General features: G+C 34.1%; 1 protein-coding gene across 3 annotated transcripts in view; it reads left to right on the forward strand.

Moving 5' to 3' along the window:
• The window catches only part of CSMD3 (CUB and Sushi multiple domains 3), a 586,072-nt gene that overhangs the window by 464,051 nt on the left and 103,148 nt on the right, over positions 1 to 18,873 (forward strand). For all 3 annotated transcript variants that reach the window (XM_068182735.1, XM_068182715.1, XM_068182726.1), the window contains 8 exons: positions 2,546 to 2,659; positions 3,442 to 3,537; positions 4,407 to 4,610; positions 7,587 to 7,711; positions 9,972 to 10,068; positions 11,004 to 11,108; positions 15,994 to 16,112; positions 18,133 to 18,202. In XM_068182735.1, coding sequence (XP_068038836.1) covers positions 2,546 to 2,659; positions 3,442 to 3,537; positions 4,407 to 4,610; positions 7,587 to 7,711; positions 9,972 to 10,068; positions 11,004 to 11,108; positions 15,994 to 16,112; positions 18,133 to 18,202 — 930 coding nt within the window. The remainder of the gene's footprint in view (positions 1 to 2,545; positions 2,660 to 3,441; positions 3,538 to 4,406; positions 4,611 to 7,586; positions 7,712 to 9,971; positions 10,069 to 11,003; positions 11,109 to 15,993; positions 16,113 to 18,132; positions 18,203 to 18,873) is intronic.

Genomic DNA, 18,873 nt, shown 5'->3' on the forward strand with positions numbered 1-18,873 from the left:
AGTCATTATTCAGAGAATGCTTATCCATTCATCATTAGAGAAAAAAAAAATCCCACCCAAATTCTTCAATTGAAGTGATTTGATCTTTATTTGAGCTGGATAATAGTTTTCAATGATTTGTTTCCCAAGGGCAGACTGTACTGTATGCTTACATAATATTTTATCAATGTTTCTTAATTTAAAATGTCATGTTTCTCATGACATTATGTCAATTAGTCAGGCATCAGTCACTATACATTTCAACATTTTGCAGTTTAATTAATAAAAAGCAAGTATCCTGGCACACAAAAAGGAAGGAACAGGGTCTAGATTATTTCTTCCCCAGTGGCTGCAGCATAGTCCTGCTTAATTTCAGAAAGCAGCTTGACTCATTTAAATTGCTCATAAAGGGCTCAAAACCACTTGACCTTTCTGCTGTTCCATGTTAACCCCTTTCTGACAGTAATTCCTCTTTGTCACTTCTTTTGATGTCTCAGCCACCTCAAATCTCTGTTAAATATATTTTATCTTAAGTCAATGAAAACTTTTGGTTATGCTCTTATATTTTTGTCTATATTTTATTAAGAAATGCACAAATGATAATGAAAAAAACCCAGTTACCAAAAATTATATGTGGACCTTTCTCTTTCCAAAGTGGCTGATTTTAGATCATGTATTAGTTCACTTTCTTCAGTGTCATACTTTTAGATCAAAGGGTTCACAGGACAAAACTAGAGGCAAAACCAATATTGAAATACTTACAAAACATACAAAAATATCTTGGAATTTGACTCACTATATGGTGAAATTGTGGATAAATATTTTATGTATTTATTTTATAACACATTAAATACAAATATAGCTTAACAATATCATTTTTACAATTTTCCCAGGATACAGCTCTTGATAACAGCTATGTGTGCTTGTTGCATGAGCCTCAGCCTTGCCTGAATTTTCTATACATAGTTTGAAACTTAATTCAAAATGGGAAATAGCAGTGGAAGTCACAAGGAACTTTTCTTCTCTCAATGGCAAAATGAAATTCATAGAGTATGAAAAAAGATTTCTTAAAGTCAAAACGTGACAGAAACAATTCACTGGATTACAAGCTTGTTAGTTGTCTTTAACAACACCAAGAAAAGACTTGAATCCAGATAAATATTATTTTGAAAATAAGCAGAACTATGAAAAACATCAATTATTAATTTTCTGGAAATTGAAGGAGAAATTATGACGATAATTCAGCATCTCTCTTACAGTTCCTCTTAAAATATGGACAAGAATCTTTGGAAGTGTCTCAAAAAAAACTTTTGTTTCAAATTTTCATAAATATAACATTCAGTCTTTTTCTTCAAAAAAAGGCTTTTAAAAACTAAAACAAATATATGATGAGATCATGAGTAAGGAACATGGATCTGCCTTTAAAAAAAAAATCAGTCAAAAAAGTCTTCAAAAATTTGAAGATAATGCAGTTTTAAAGTACAATTTTTAAAGCTTTAAGTGTGTAAAATTTCTTGAAAGAATTGGAGGCGAGAGCTTCATCTTCTATAACTAAAACTACCAAATGAAGATACTGCATAACTTTTGGCAGGCAAAGAGGACCTAGTAGGAGCACACTGGAATATTTATTCCAAAATGTCTAACCTGGAAAATGAATAATAAATGCTTCAGTTTCTCTTTTTAGGTGTTCCAGTACCTAAAAATCTCTTACTGCTTCCACCTTTATATATGTATAGTTCCTAAGTAATTTTCCCCTTCACTGCTTACAGTGTTGGATATAAATGTTTTCTAGGTACTAGGGGCAGAACTAACCCAAAAATCTCTTTTTTTTTTTTCACTAATTACTTGTATTGAAAGGGAAAACACCTGTAATTCAAATGGGTTGTGCAAACCTTTTAACTTAAGTGCATAAATAAATCTTGCATTGAATTGCTCTACTAGAATGACTTTAAAAATAAAGATGTTTGTGATTCAGTAGATGTATTCTAAAATACTTTTGTAAACAAGAAGTATTTGTTGCCTTCAATCAGTTGCTCCTTTATTTCACAAAAGCAAACATATATGGAATGTTGATATTCTTAAAAAAAGGAAACATTCCAAGGTAAGTAAAAGTTACAGAGGGTTATCAACAAAAATTATTAATAAAGCTATAATAATATGCCTGGAATTAAAAAGGAGAAAATTGCACTGAGAACTTAGATGTGTGGTGGAGGGCACAGAATTTGAATGTAGAAAAGAATTCAACATCAGTAAAGTTTTTTTGTTCCATAATTACTAGCATATTTTAATGATTATATGTATATGTATGGCTTCTGTACCTTCATCGTCTCTTTTAGATGTATTTTCATCCTTTTACTGCTGTAATGGTATGAAAAATAACCTATATTCAGCACCAGGACAGGTGATGTAGTTATTTTTAAAACATACCTTAATATATATTTTGTTCTTTCTCTTTTTTTCCCCCTTTCTTTTTGAATTCCATGTGTTTGGCTTTTTTCTTTTACTTATTTATTTTTTTGTCTTTGCTACTGGTGCCTCTTCCTTCTTTTCCTTTCTATTTGTTCAGTTGTTTTTGGCCAGTTTGTGTTTTTCCAGACATCACTCCATGACGTTGTTGAAGTATATGATGGCCCAGCTCTACAGTCATCTTTGTTATCCTCTCTCTCAGGATCTCATTCAGGTATCATTTAAGAGGACTATCAGTATATCGTTATTTACTTATTTTTTGAATCAAGAAATAAAATGTAGTCAAAAAAAAGAGAGAAAAAGGATTGTTGTATTTGCTTAAATTAATCTCAGGTAAATATGTCAAATACACATTTTGAACTAAAGGCTTCAAAATATTTGCATTGATGAATGAAATGAGATAAAATCACTTTTTTTTTTTTCTTTTTATATTTAGCTAATATTGTCAGTATTTGTGACTTCTTACTCTGTGCCTTTATGGCTTTATCTAGCAAGTAATTTGAAATAAGTAGTAGACATTTTAAAGGGCAAGCAGGGCATATTTGTACCAAAATAAAATTAAATACATTAGTTACATGTTGAGTCTATTTTAAGAGGTAGGGGGGGTTAGGATTTTTGTTTGTTTGTTTGCTTGTTTCTTTGTTTTTCCATTTTCGTTTAGGTTTTCTGTGTTATTTTGGGGAGTATATGTGTTGTGGTGTGGGTATTTGTTGTTGTTATCGTTGTTGCTGTTGGTTTGTTTGCTTGGTTTAGGTTTTTTTTTGGGAGGGATTGTTTATTTTTGGTAAAGGAAAAAAGCAAGATGAGTTTAAACTCCCCTTTCCTAGAATGACATAATACCGTCAACATAAAATATTAAAAGTGCATATGTCTTGCAAAATTTACTGAAGCAGAACAAGGTTTGGAGAGTATTATTTCTAGTTGCAAAGATTTTGACAGGTGTTTTCTTTAGTAAAAAGTGGCAATGATAACTTTGTAATTTCATTGTTTGAGTAGGTGAATCCCTTCCATTGAGCTCGGGGAACCAGATCACAGTCAGATTTACCTCAGTTGGACCAGTAACAGCTAAAGGATTTCATTTTGTTTATCAAGGTGAGACGACCTAGAGAAATGTGAATTCTGTTCATCATAGTGGTTTGTAAATCATCAGAGAGAAACAGACTGAGAATGAAGAGGAAACTGATAGCCTTTTAACAATAGAAAATGTGTCACTATTTCTACATGTTTTAAAAAATGTTTTAAACTGTTATTTTATCTTTATTTTAAAGATGAGATCAAATATTTAAGAAACATAAGAGGGGTTCCAGATTTAAGAAGATACTTATACAAAACTGCTGGTTTTGTTTGCTAATCTGATTGACAAATGTTAGATCCATCTGGGTTCTCTAACTGGTTTATCTCTCAATTTAAATATGAATGGCTGTAAATGTTATTTCCTGTGGGTTAAAAATGATCTTACTGTTATTAAGATATTTTTCTTGGCTTACATTATTTGCCTTTTTATGGGTCAAATGGGAAATTTTTATATACCAACACTTGCAACAGTAATTCACTCTTTCATTGCATGTAAATCCTCATCTGACAGTCAGAACACACATTTAAAAATCCACATGAATAAATGTAAATATCTGACACAAAATGTTATTTTGAAACCCTGTATTAGTTGAGTATCTCATGGTAGTATTTCTTATAAGTGTCATTTTAGAAAGGTTTCTGTGTGGATTTTATGCATTACTTCCAATCTTGGCAAGGATATCAGTGCTATGCTCTCCTAAATAGTAACTCAGCCATCAAAAGTAAGCAATCTCTATTGTGAAGATTCATTTGAGGATTATGGAAATGTTCCCAGCTGGGAAATAGCTGAAAGTTTCTTCCAGATATTTTAAATATTTATGGTTCAATATCTGTATTCCCTCACCAAATCCAAAATTAAGAATCCACAATTGTTTGTATGTTCACAGCTGTTCCAAGAACAAGTGCAACACAGTGTAGCTCTGTGCCTGAACCAAGATTTGGAAAAAGGATTGGAAATGAATTTGCAGTTGGTTCACTTGTTCTTTTTGAGTGCAATCCAGGCTATATCCTCCACGGGTCAACAGCAATTCGATGTGATACAGTACCAAATGCATTGGCACAATGGAATGATTCACTCCCTACATGCATTGGTGAGTTCCTAAGGCTTTTTAACATAAATAATTACTGCCTAAAGTGTAGACTATTCTCCTGTTGAATATGCTTATTCTTTGTCATTGGTATAATATTTTATTCTTACTTACTTTAATTTACTTTCTTTTTTATTCAAGGTTAAGTTTTATTCTCCTTTCTATTCTAACCTTTCTATTCTATTTCTATTCTAACCTTGCTGTAAGCTTTCAAAAGTTTCATGAACATGCTCTTCTGCCATAATTTATGTGATAGCTTCTCTTACATTAACATCCCTGGAAGTTCCTGGATGTCCCTCTTTAATCAAGAATCAGATATGTTAGTTTGTGCCCTGACTTCTTGCAAGACTAAGATGCTTTTACACTGCAGATCTCTAACAAGATATCGCAAGCTATTAGGAAGAACAGTACTATATTAAACATTTAGAAATAGCTACATTAATATTTTGTTACTTGTCAGGGAAAGGCCGGTAGCTTTTCAGATGAGAAAACATATTTTTTCTGGTTCTAGTCACTTTGAGATTAAATTCTCAAAATTAAATTCTTAAATTGAGGTGCATCCATTAATATTTATAAATTGACTTGGACCAACTGGAATTCTAGTAATTGTAATGAAATTCCCCACTTTACTTTTCCTGATAGGAAAGATAATTTTTTATAAAAAATATCATAACCCATTGCAAAAATGGCATTATGATACTGACTCCAGCAGAGTACCTAAACAGAGGTTTAGGTGAGCAGATGAAAAGAAAACAAAGAATGTATTTTCAGTAGGCTGATGTTTCATCTGCCATGCTAACTAACTGATGGTGCCTGGTAGAATATGAGTGGTTTTTAGTAAATTAAAAGATTATGTCCAAAATACCAAAATCCTGATAGAGATCAAGGCTAAGTACCAGTGGGGTACTATTGATAAAATATGATTAATCAAGTTTTAAACAAATATTGTTGATTTAGACTGTTTCAGGCTTAGCAGTAGAACCACAATTTATATATCAATAAGAAGGTGAAGTATATAGATGTACCTCATTTAGTCTCATAGATTACAATTTAATCAGTACAATTGTACTACTTTTCCCCTTGGATTATATTCCCTTTGTTTTTTCAGTTATAACAACTTGACAAAGTTTTGAAGTCTTTCTTTTGGACAATGATCACAATATATTATTGTTATTTTAGTACATGATTTAGTCTATTAAGAGAAAGCTACCTGTCTCTAGACTAGCTAAATTGTGGAAGGGTTACAGGCCACCTTCTGTGTGATAATTCCTGTGTCAGTAAAGGTGATAAAATACCTATGAGATGAAAATTGCATTAAACTATACCAATTTAATAATTGAAGCGGTAGACATGACCATATTAAATTGCCTTAATTCTGGTGAATGTTTTAGTATTACATATTCAGATAATAGACATATAATCATTTAATCATAGAATCATTAAGGTCAGAAAAGACATTCAAGATCATCGAGTTCAACCTTTGATCAAACCCCACCGTGTCATCTACAGCACAGCACAAGGTGCCACATCCAGTCTTTTCTGGGACACTTACAGGGATGGTGATTCCACCACTTCCCTGGGAAGCATATTTGAATGCTTAACCACCCCTCCTTTGAAGAACTTCACCTGATGTCCTGTCTGAAACTCCCCTGGCAGAGTCTAAGGCAATGTCCTCTTGCCTTACTTGAATGGGAGAAGAACCCCACCCCACCTGGCTACAACCTCCTTTCAGATTGTAGTGTGATAAAATCTCTCTGAGCCTTCTTTAATCCAGGCTGAACAGCCCCAGCTCCTGCAGCCACTCTGATAATGTACTCTCTAGAGCCTTTGCCAGCTTTGTTGCCCCTCTCTGGACTCACTCCAGCACTTCAACGTCTTTTTTTGTAGTGAGGGGCCCAAAAATTAACACAATACTCAAGGTGCAGCCTGGCATCAACCATTCCATCTGTTCATCCTTTTATGAGTAATTGTTTAAAAACTTTAAGTGGCACTAGCTTTTAATTTATCCATGTAGTTCCAAACCAATTCGATTAATTTTATGTCATGCAATATGTAGCTACAATATTTATTATTAAGGTAAGTTGCATCCTATCTATTTTCTAAATCCTTATATTTGCAGCTCCTGAAATCCCTTCAGAACTTAGTGGTGTTGCATAGAAGTGATACATTAGCTTTTAATGGACTTGATAAACCATCTCATCAATCTTTTCCTTCAACTTCTAAAATACCAACAGAATATCTGTATGCAGATTAAGATGTAATATTATTTGTCTCTGTTACAGCCTCTAATGATGTAGACAAGATGTATTCAAGTTGAACATTCAAAAGAGAAACTTGATGGTACTTAATGTGCCTATACTATTTCATGCATAACACTTTTATTAATCCGTGAACAGATGTGATGAATGTAGTCTTGCAAGGATCTTGTAAATTCTTTACTGGTGCAGTAGATGCACAGACTGTGCTGAAATAACTCACACAAGCACAGAACAATCAAGGAGTTGAGACTGGTGTTATTAATTATTTAGAGGAGCAATAATAGAAAGAAAGAATGAAAGAACATTAAAAAGAAAGAAGAAAGATGGTTCCCTTTTTTTGTGACATTTTTATCTTTTATAGTAATACAATACATAGCTTTTCATACTTCAATCTAAGCCTTAAAAAATACTTTATTTTTGTAAGATTACCAGGAGACAATAGAATGGATTTCACTCTGTAAAGGTCAAATAAACAAGGGGAATATTAGCATGATTCTGTCAGGTAAGAAACTGACATAATTCTAATTTTCTTCTACTCCTTTTTTGGTCAGTTAAAAGAAGAGTTTTGAGATATATAATTTTATTTTCCTGAGGCATATTATGTATTTTTTAATGTAGCATCAATTAAAAATGTTTTCAGCCATAGTATAAGCTTTTATAAAATGTCTTCTCACTTCTGAAGCTTCATACTTCTTTTCTTCCCTTATGCATATCCTTTCAGTGCCCTGTGGTGGTATTTTAACAAAGCGCAAAGGGACCATTTTATCTCCTGGTTATCCTGAGCCTTATGACAACAATCTGAATTGTGTGTGGAAGATCACAGTACCAGAGGGAGCTGGGATTCAAGTAAGTTTACATGCTATTTGCTTGCTATCATCATATTTAGAACTGCTTTTCCTGACGCAAAAGATGAAAAGATCATTTATCTGTACAATTTTTCTATCTCATCAATGATTCTGAAAATTGACTTTATTGCACATCTTTTTAATTATGTCATGATTGAAAGTTATAAGATTTTTAAAAATCTTAAAATATGTACTTGTAGCCTTTTACTTAGAAGAATATCACAATAACTTCCAAATGTATTTCGATAGATCAGTGACTCCTTATAAGCCAAGGGAAATGGAGACCCTTCCTAGTAATTCTTTTTTGCTCTCCCCAGATTTATATCTCTCCTTTAACACAGTGAAATTAGGAGAGTTGCTTTCGAGGACAAGTTATATATGTTCTCCTAGAAACTCTGCTATTTACTCTTTGTTTATGGAAGTTCACAGTGATGTAAAGATGCTTCATTATGTTTCAACATGAGATGGGAATTTATTCTTTTAAATAGTTTCAGAGTTATTGCTTAGTTACATAGATTAAGAGCCTCGTAGAACACATAGTAGGAAAGTATCCATTAAGCTTAGTCATGCATATCTCTAGAGTTCACTAAAGAAACAGAAATCTGGTTATTGCACAGGCAGTTGAATTTAGTAAATTAGAACTTCTAAGTATCATCTGAACAAATTCCTAACAAAACGCATATCAAGAAATAATGATAACAAGTTTTCTGTCTATCCTAGTTCAAAATATAACTGCTGTAGAAAACAAATAAAGGGCTCAGTTTATGTAGGTAAAGACTTAACAAAGAAAATCAGAAAAAATCTTGACAGTGCTTTAAAGCCTTTAAATAAATTTCATTACAGAACTTTTAATAATATTTAATAGCCTAAAGAGTTGACTAAGACAGCTCACAGTTAGGATACTTTGTTCTTTGCATTTCTTATACTAGGATGATAGTTCAGAGGATTTAAATTAGGCAGTAACTGTCCTCCTGACTTAGGCCATCACTGTTGCTTTTTGAAAGTGCTTATCTCTTATCACAGGCTGCATTTTTCAAAATCATTAATGAGGTGATTAAATTACTAACTCTGATTTCAATTTAGGTGTTTAATCTTCATGATACTCTTTTGCCCCAGAGTTGTAATAAACAAATAAATATATTTACTGTCTCCAAGTATCTAAAGCATGCTAACAGTGAGGCCCTCTTCACTGATTCACTTAAGAAAAAGAAATCCATTGGCTACAGTATCTGACCGATTCCAACAAAAATAGGTATAGTATTTGAGGTCCCCATCCAAGAAATAGGTAGCCAAACTGAATATTTATTTTAGGTAGAACAAGGTCCAAGTCATATATTTCACATAGAAAAATTACTTCATTACTTGGTTTTACTGGAACTGGTGTTTGTTTCTTCTTCTGAAACTATTCCATTCTGGGAAAAAAAAAATGAGGAAAAAGAAACATTATTCTCTAACTTAATGACTAAGGCACCCCTTTTTGATGGTTGTTGGGGTTTCATCATGCCTCTTTCTTTTTTAAAGCTTTTCAGTAAACAGTTGAAACAAACAAAAAGCTAACACCAGAAACTCTCCCCTACTAATCAGAAACAAGAAGCTGATATTTCTCTACTTTGTAAGGTGTGATTTCACTATATGAGAACAGTATAGCCTCCCTCTTGCAGTTTATGTCCTTGCCACTTTACATCTCCATATGAGTGGAAGAATGTTTTCACCTCTGGAAGAAAGGAAGTGACTATTCTGCCTTTTGTTTGTAGCATGCTAGTGACTACTCCTCCTCAGGAGATGAGTTGGTAATGAAGGTAATCAAACACAGCAGTTTTCTCTTACCTGGAGGCAGAATTTAAAATGGCAAAATAGATGAAGCATCATGCATCCCTGTGGGACTAGTTTAGTCTTGGAGAAAATAAAGAGAAAAAACATGCATGTATTGAAAATACCATGTTTCATCTTCTCCTCAATGTACTCCAAACAAGAGAATCATATTCTATATCTATCTGATTTTCATGGCTGTGACTCTTGACAGAGGTAATATGTGGTTATCACTAAGGGTTTGAATATAGTTTGAATTGGCAATCAAATAAAAAATAGTTGCCATTTTATTTACTTAATGATGATTTTCCATTCTCTTTGACAAGGGGAGCAAGACAACTTTTCATGACTGAGAGTGACAGAGGCTACAAGGCTACAATTTAGAGTCATCTTTGAGCTTGAATAAAGAGAGGAATAAGTTTATGTTCTTTGTCTTACATTTTTCTTCATAGGTGCAAGTGGTGAGTTTTGCCACAGAACACAACTGGGATTCCTTAGACTTTTATGATGGTGCTGACAACAATGCCCCAAGGCTTGGAAGTTATTCAGGTGACTGAGAAGATTTTACAATAAATGATTCACAGATTCAACTCTTTACTGTAAACATGCAGCTCTTTCTATGTGTGTAAGCATGCTTGAGCATGGTATGTATATTTGTTTCTCCTATAATAAGCAACAGGTATTATTAGTTCTTTTTTAATAAGCCATCACTTAGGAAACTTTCATAAGCCTGTATATTTTAAAATGTTAGAAATGAAATAACACTCAGAGGCTTCCAAACTAGACCTCCCTTAATCCAAATTTTTTCTTACACTTGTAGTAGGATCCGAAAAACAGACCTCAAAAATAGGTATCGCTTGATATTGTACATGAAAAAAGAATGCATTCTTTATCTTTGTTTTAGACAAAGAAGACAGTTCTTTTTGCCTTACTTTTTCTTGTTTTCTTTTCTTTTCTTTCATTATACTAAATATATGTGTATGTTAAGAGACCAGAGGCAATCATATTATCTTGGCTTGTGCTGAAACACAAATAAATAGTCCATCACATTTATAAGAACAGTCCAGCAACATATTTTCAGAGCTGCTTGATATATGTGACTGTTATGTTTAGAATCATTCTGGTGACAGGATTTGCTCTTGCTTTTAAAAAGACCCTAGTGAATATTTCTCCTTTTGTGGGTAAAAGCAAATAATATAAATTTATATTAGCTTTTCCTTGTCTATTGTTCATGTGTCTGATATTGTGGTGCACTGAAAATGTAATAAAACTTTTAGAGGGAAGGTATTTTATAGCATCCATGATGACAGAAAATAAGGAATTGTTTATGTGACCTATCTCCTGCTCCCACCCTCTCCCCTGTTCCCTCTTTCTCTTTTTCTCTCCTTAACTCTGTTTATATACACACACAGACATCACACCCTTATGTCTGCATTTATGTCACTTTCTGTGCATTTCAATAATATTTTGAATTCTCTTTTCAGGAACAACCATACCTCCACTTCTAAATAGCACATCAAATAATCTGTACCTCAATTTTCAGTCTGATATCAGTGTTTCAGCTGCTGGATTTCACCTTGAGTATACAGGTAATTCAGAAATATTAAATTAATAAAGAACACTTGCTGGTTTCAGACATCAGTTCTGTCTAAATTATATAATAGAGGAATATTTAGTCCTATTGCACATAATGAGCTACATACTGTAACTTGAAAGTCATTAGTAAAATCCTCATTTATATCCAAGTGATGAAATTCAGGCCTGAAGACTGTACTGTGAGCACTGAGGAAATTTAGTTTGTCTTGCTTTCATCTTTAAATTACTTTTGCTCTCTGAAAAACTTTCTGAACCTACAGCAGACAGAAATAAATGCAGATTGCTCATGTGGTAATCCTAATCCATTGTGTCCAGTGCAGCCCTGGTCTCTTCCCACAGATGCCAGCCCTGCAGCTCCACGCCCCACCACTCCTTGCCAAAATCTACAAATTATGCTCAATACAAATAACATATGTACTATACACTATGTATGTGTAGGATACAAATACTAGTCACCCTTGGCAAAGAGGAGAGAAGGAATAATCTGAAAATAGCAGTTGTGCATATTAAGTGAGAAATGCCTGCAGGTTGGTGAGAACACTGAATTATTTCAAATAGTTATTATTATTGCTGAGTACTCCACCAGTGGAAAAGGCTGTAGTTATAAACATGCTTTTTGTCTGAATGACTTTGTCTCAGATGACTGACAGGAATTCTGGCAATCACCAGCTGTGTGGTTCCTTCTGCTTATATTGGTTCTGGTGTCTGATCTGCATAATTGTGTCACAGTTATTTCTTGTCAGTTTTTACCACACGCAAATCCCATGCTCTGGTTGTCTGACTAGCCAGCTGGAGAACACAGCCTTGCAAAATTACTGCCTGATCGCTTGTCTATAACTAAACATTAATTATAGGTAGAATTATCCTGCCATTTCCTTGAAATGCGGATAGTCTCTCAGCTGCTCACAACTTCAGATGAGAAAAAACGTCAGGAAGTTATGAAAATGAAATAAAATTAGTCTGAATCCAGTGAAAGTGAAAATGCACCTTTGTACTCCCACATGTCCAAATAATATGTGTAATATAATGCCCATGTACAACTTCCACCTTTAAAAAAATATATTAACCATACACTATTTAAAGTGTTGGTCCATGTCAAAAACAATAACCAAATACGTGTGTATGGATTTATAAAGGGATGTAGGTGTGAATCTGAACAAAAGCAATGTTTTCTGTCTGAGTGTATAAACCCAAAGTATATTTGGGTTGAAAATCTGTGATTCAGGAAATAATACTGATGTTTCTCAGTAGATATCCCATTAACCAGTAGTTCAGTGAAATATGCTGCTTTGCAAGATAAATGATTAATTTACTTTTCTTGTGCAAGTGATAGAGATATGTGATTAAAACATTATTCAGTCTCTTGTGATTTAATTCAGACAGCAACTAAGCACCATAAAGCTACTTGCACACTTCCCTCCCCTTGCTCCCAAGTAGGATGGGGAACAGATTTGGAAAAAAGTCAAATTTGTGGGTTGAGATAAAAACAGTTTAAAAGAACAGAAAAGGAAGGGGAAATAATAATAATATGAAAATAAAACAAATAATAATAATGAAATAAAATATACAAAACAGATGAAGCACAATGCAGTTGCTCACCACCCACTGATACCCAGCCAGTTCACAAGCAAAAGTCCCCAGCCAGTTTTCCCCTTAGTTTATATGCTGAGTATGGGCTCATATTCTATGGAACTTGTTCAGTTGGGGTCAGCTGTCCTGAAACCTTATAGTTAGTTGCTTAATGTAGATTTCAAGTCCTAGGCACCAGCTGTTTCACTCCTTGAATCCATGACTCTTACTCCTCCACTCTTCTCCAAGAAAGACATAGTCTCTATTACCTGTGAAAGATTTATGATTTTTTTCCCATCTGTTGTTCAATTGTTTTTCAAGAAGAGACTATAGAAAATTCTGCATTAATCTGAATGATGAAATTGGTATGGGAGATTAAGCTAAGGGACCACACTTTGTCATCATTGCTAGAAGAAAGACAACAGAAGCTGTACCTTGTCTATCTGTTGGATTTTTGTCTCTTGCATTTTTCTACAACAAATAGGATGTTTGCTTGCAATTCCAGAACTCACAAAACTGCTGTATTTATGAAGAAATTTCTCTAGAAAGAAGGAGATGCAGAGTTGCTCTCTTCAATTGTCCTAGACATATCTGACTCTTAGACAGCACTTCCTGCACTAAAATCTGTGATTATGTTTACAAAGATAGTTAGTAAATGGAAAGTAATGGCCAAATTTTAATGCCAGGGTTTCATAAATTTATTTCATTTAATTGGAGCACATGCTGGCCAGGGACATCATGAGGAGTCAGCTAAATTAAAGTCTTGGTCTTTGAAGTATTGGTGCATGATTCTCATGCAAAATCCCATCAGAGTGGAAAACTTATATCAAGCATTTTTCAGGTGAGCTTGCCATACAGATTGGTTTTGTCCAATTTGTAGTTCATCTTCCAAGTTTATTTCACCTATTCTAGGAGACACAAGCCTGAGGGGAAGTCCGCCCCATTTGCCAAAATGATTACTTTTTCATTTCAGCAATAGATTTCTCTGAGAAGGTTTCATTCTGTTTCATTTCCAATATCTCTTTTCATCCATCTCTCATGAATTGTTTTTTGTCCTGTCTGCTAGGGATTATCTTTTGAGCTTATAAAAAAAAAAAAAAAAAAAGTGAATATAAAAGAAAATAAAAGGAACTTTATTTGTTGAAGAAATATTTTGACACAAGTAAATTATATTTTGACATAAAGAATTAAGTGTTCAAGTGTAATAGTGTTCTTATCTCTAATGTGTTTTTTTCTATCATATTTTTACTTCTCTGTTGAATTCTTTAATTGTTATTTTATCCATAACATTAATTTTCTGTATTCCCTTGAATATCTTAAATACAAAAATATATTGCATTGAAAATACATTATATCACCTAAACTTTTCTAACTAAGAATGCCACAGAATGGTTTGTTAAACACTTTCATAATGTTTATATGATTTTACACCACTATAACAGTTTTGATTTATTGCTCATTTTCTCTAACTAAGGTTTTGTATTATTGAAAATCTTATTGGTATGTTTTTGAGTTGAGCATCATAGGAGCTTCTGAAGAAGGGCAAGACAGCATCAAATGCTTCTTTTTGTTTATACACAATTATTCTTATCTGAAAAGTAGAAGATACTGAAAGTATGTTTTCAATTAATGCCTACGTTAAAACCTCTTTTTATTGCCATTGGCTATGAAAGTTCAATAATTTAGCACATTTTACTGTGAGAGTAGTACAAGGTAGTTCAAGAAAGTATTCATACACCACAAATAAATCAGTAATGAACAGACTGCAGTTTATTAATATATTTATGAGTACAGTTATGACCTGAATAAATATCATGACACTCCAAAGACACAAGTTCTTAACTAATCTTCAGCTGAGAAGATGTCAAAATTTGTTTCAGTTTCTTGAAAGGTATTGTAGATGTTCAGACTGTATTTTTTTTACCAAATATTATTTTATTAATTAAAGTGAGAGACAATAGGATGAATACCTGTGAATGTGGTTTGGGCTGCTAAGGTAGCCTGAGAAGGGCATTTAGATGAACTCATTTAACTTTGCATGGCCTGAGTATTCACACAGTTACGCATTTCAGCTGAAGGTTCAGTAACTGGAAACTAAAACCTGCTAATTCTTAGTTTAACTGTTCAAAACAGATTATAAGCAATCATCTATGTGAGCCAAGAACACTTGTTATTTTGCATTTGTGCATTGCACATTAACTGGATCACACTCTAGATGTCTGAAATGTAAAAAGAGGATCTAAGTACAACAGTCACTTCCAAAACAGGTTCTTTGATCTTCTCTAGACAACAGAAAATAGAATTTGAAAACTAAAAATTTTCTTTAACTTTCATCTGTCATACTGTATAAAAATGCACTATTTTAAGATGGTAGTTTTTACTTAGGGAGAATCTTACATGAAGTGATCAGTTACTTTAGTAAGTTTTAAAACATGCAGATTTTGATAGTGTTCTGAGGTAGTAAGTGGCCATAATTGAATCCCACAACATTTCTCTATTATCCTGTGTACTGATGATTAGTGGTGTAATAGTCCTTACTGCACAAGTAGGACAAGTAGGCTGTGATTCATACAGGAGGCAAAGAAAACAATTCTTTTGATTATACTTTCTTACATTCCTGGACATTCCTGGGTAGATGCAAGGAAAAAAATTTCTCATTTTGATGATCATGAAGAAAAGTGTGTGGTATCTTGGCAAACAAGCTTCCATTGTAATCAGAAATTCAAAATATTAGTGTTTATATCTCTATAGATACTTCTTTAAACATAGCAGATTAGATGAAGTCTGATGCAAATATTTATTCTCTGTGTGTGTGTGTTTGTGTGTGTGTGTGTGTATGTGTAAATGAATGAAGGAGTTGAGTCAGACCTGTGGAGGATGGAATGCCGGAGAGCACTTTTACTTTGCACTGTTCTTCCAGTGTTTTGCAGTTGGTGTGGTGTTGGCCAGCCTCCCCTAGAACACATGCTGGATGAAGCATAGTGGAGGTGTTCCCAGTCTGAATGATGAAGGCTGTAATTAGGAGTGAGACTGGAGGTAGAAAATAATAAGTCTGTGCCAGGAGATAGTGGAATTTTAGAACTGAGAGTGCAGGTTGGGAATTGTTTGTTGTCACACTGATCCTTTTCCTTTACTCGGGAAAGAAGATTTTTTTTTCCTTATACACAGTTGTTTTGAAATAATATGCGACTTGTCCACAGATAACTGCTGATTCCCAAAAGCATCCTAAAGCTTATCAGTGTGCCTATGTGCACTGTACACAGTAATTTTATGTTCATTAGAATGACTAAACGTCTTTATTTTTCTCAGCTATAGGTTTGGACTCTTGTCCTGAACCGCAGACCCCAAGTAATGGGATCAAAATTGGAGACAGATACATGGTTGGAGACGTGGTGTCTTTCCAGTGTGACCAGGGTTATTCACTGCAGGTAAGCCAAGTCTCCTATTTCAAATGGTGCCTTTCAATTCTTTAACATGGCTATGTTTGGGTCTGTCAGTGCAAAATGGATGCTGGACTCTTCAGGAATTGTGTACACATGATAATTTTACAGGACTGTTTGCTTTTCTTCTAGATAGTAAATTAGAAACTATCCAAATATTCCAACAGAAGTGTATGGCTTGGTGCTTCTTCTGCATTAGTGATTATAGGTTGTTATCTATTATTGATAGCGTCTTTGATAATTATAGCTGAACCATTATGGCAAAATTAAGTTATAATCACGTGATGAACAATTAACAGTATTTCTGTATGCACAGGAGGAAAAAAGAGAGTAAAGAGGGGTACTAAGAATAAAAATAGGGAAAGAAATAATTTCTTGTCTTAGTAAATCAGATAGTGTCAGTTGTTTCCTTTCAGCAATTTCTTGGGGTTTTTTCTCCAAAATGTTTATCAAATAAGGGCGCATTTTTGCCAAGTAAATTTGCAGTGTCCTTGCACTAGCAAAAGGTATATCCAGGGGAAATGCAGTGATTTTAAAAAACTAGTAGGAACCTGTTTGCTTTTAGGAAAGAAGTAGAAAATATTTTCAAAAGCTTCTACAGTTATGCCATAGAATCAGATCCAAAACCAATAATTGTTTTTACTTGAGACTCCCCAAAAACAGTTTGCAGATTCTACAGTCTTCTATTATTTAGCTCTTTGAGAGCCAAAAGGACAGAAAATGACTACATTACCCAAGCACTGCAAAAATTAAAGTCTTATAGGGAGAAAATAATTTCTATATAACAGCACATTATAAATTGCTAATGGAGTTATGGATACTTTTGGAGCAAAATAGCAAAAGATGCCAGAATGAGCAAAATGCCATTAATATCAGTCTCACCTATAACATGTGTTGATGTCAGACTAAATTAAGTTTTAAAAATGCTAATAATTTCAAACATTTATTTTACATAATATTATGAAAACCTAGATACTGGGTTTATATGTGCTGCATCAAAAATAGAAATTGAATTATATTATTTGACAAAAAAAAAGGCCTAGTTTATGTATAGTGATTGAAACAAAGTAGTCTTGTCTGCTTCCAGATTTCAGCCGCTGTTTGGATTTGGGACCTGTATCCCAATTTCTCCTTCAAGATAGAATTCCTAGTCACGCCTGCAGATTTCTAGCATTTCAAGAATAGATGAAACACATGTTCTGTGATTGCAGCTCTGAGAATGACTATTGAAGTTTTCTTCTTATGTTGCCTGGTTTTAACTGGCCACTCTTGGAAACAGCCTGAGAAATATTTCTTGCTTCTTTGCTTTAACTCCCACCTTAAATACAAGTGGATGTGAACAGATAAGCCACAGTAAATGCCTGAAATAAAGAAAATAAAAAATATAGAAAATAAAGCATTTAAGAGCATAGACTGTGCAAACACACATGTAAAGTTTCTTCCCACCATACAGTTTTTCTGACATATGCAGTCTGACTAGATGGTTTTGGAAGATATCCCAAGTACAGTTTTCTCTTAAGATTTTCCATTTTTGTTTGCTTTCTCTGGAAGACAATTAGAATTACATGAGGCCGATGAACAACACAGAGGGTCTGTCTATGATGAGTTTAAGATGCAAAGTCAGCACTTACATAATTTATATAGTATGTATAGTTTAATCATGTTGAACAAATGATGGACATCCATACTATGCAAACATTGCTTCAGTTAGACCTGTAGTTTCCAGACCCTTGTTTTATACTGAAACAAGCATAAGATTCAGCTGGATTCTGTGATACGGTAAGAAATAATATTAATGGCATAGACACCATCATGTAGTGAGCTACCAGTCACAATCTTCTCTGCTGTATTGAAGGCATGATACAATTCAGTGTACAATGTAAATATTCTACCTTTTTGTTTTTGTGTATTTTGATGATTTTTTAAATTATACATTCTTTTTGTTGAATACTAATGTGCTGTATACTGTATATTTTTATATTAATTAGCAAATATTGTGTCATTTTAGGGACATTCACATATCACTTGTATGCCTGGACCAGTAAGAAGATGGAATTATCCCATTCCAATATGTTTAGGTATGTTCAGCTTACATAATTTTTCTTAAATATGCCAGAATGAGGAAACCAGAAAACTCAAAAATAATAGACACATGTAGTGGAAAGAACTGGGTAAACTGGAGGAACTTAATTAATGTGAAAATGGTCAAATTAAATTAGAGATTTTCAAAGGCTGCTGCACACTAAGGTTGGCAAATCTTTTCTGAAATGTCTAAGCAGTAAAAGAAATACACATAGTCCCTTTCAGCCCAAACTATTCTATGATCTGAATCTATATGTTCTAGTCGGATAGATCATCAATCCATTATCAGGAATGACACCTCCAGAGACCCTTGCAACACGGCTAATTTATTTAGGACTCATTTCCCCTGAAGTGTTGTAGCGGCGCGTCTCGGGGAGGAGGGTGACGCACCCCCCGGGGGTGTCCCCGGGGGAGCCCCCCCAGGCTGTGAGTTCTCTGGTAGCAGCAGGCAGGCAAGGAGACTCCACACGGCTTCTGAGGTCCTCATTAGATGAGGGTTTAGTGGGGGTCCTACCCCCGGGAGGCAGCATGGTTTCTGAGGGAGAGGGGGAGAAAGGGGAGTGAAGGGGGGAAAGGGGAGGGGGAGAGAGGGGCTGAGCCAGCACCAGCCAGGAGAGCTGGCGAAGAGAGAGAGAGAACGGCCCCCCCGGCACACTGAACAGGGAGA

Source organism: Anomalospiza imberbis, chromosome 1 (genome assembly GCF_031753505.1).
Source record: "Anomalospiza imberbis isolate Cuckoo-Finch-1a 21T00152 chromosome 1, ASM3175350v1, whole genome shotgun sequence".
In the NCBI taxonomy this organism is placed as follows: Eukaryota; Metazoa; Chordata; class Aves; order Passeriformes; family Viduidae; genus Anomalospiza; species Anomalospiza imberbis.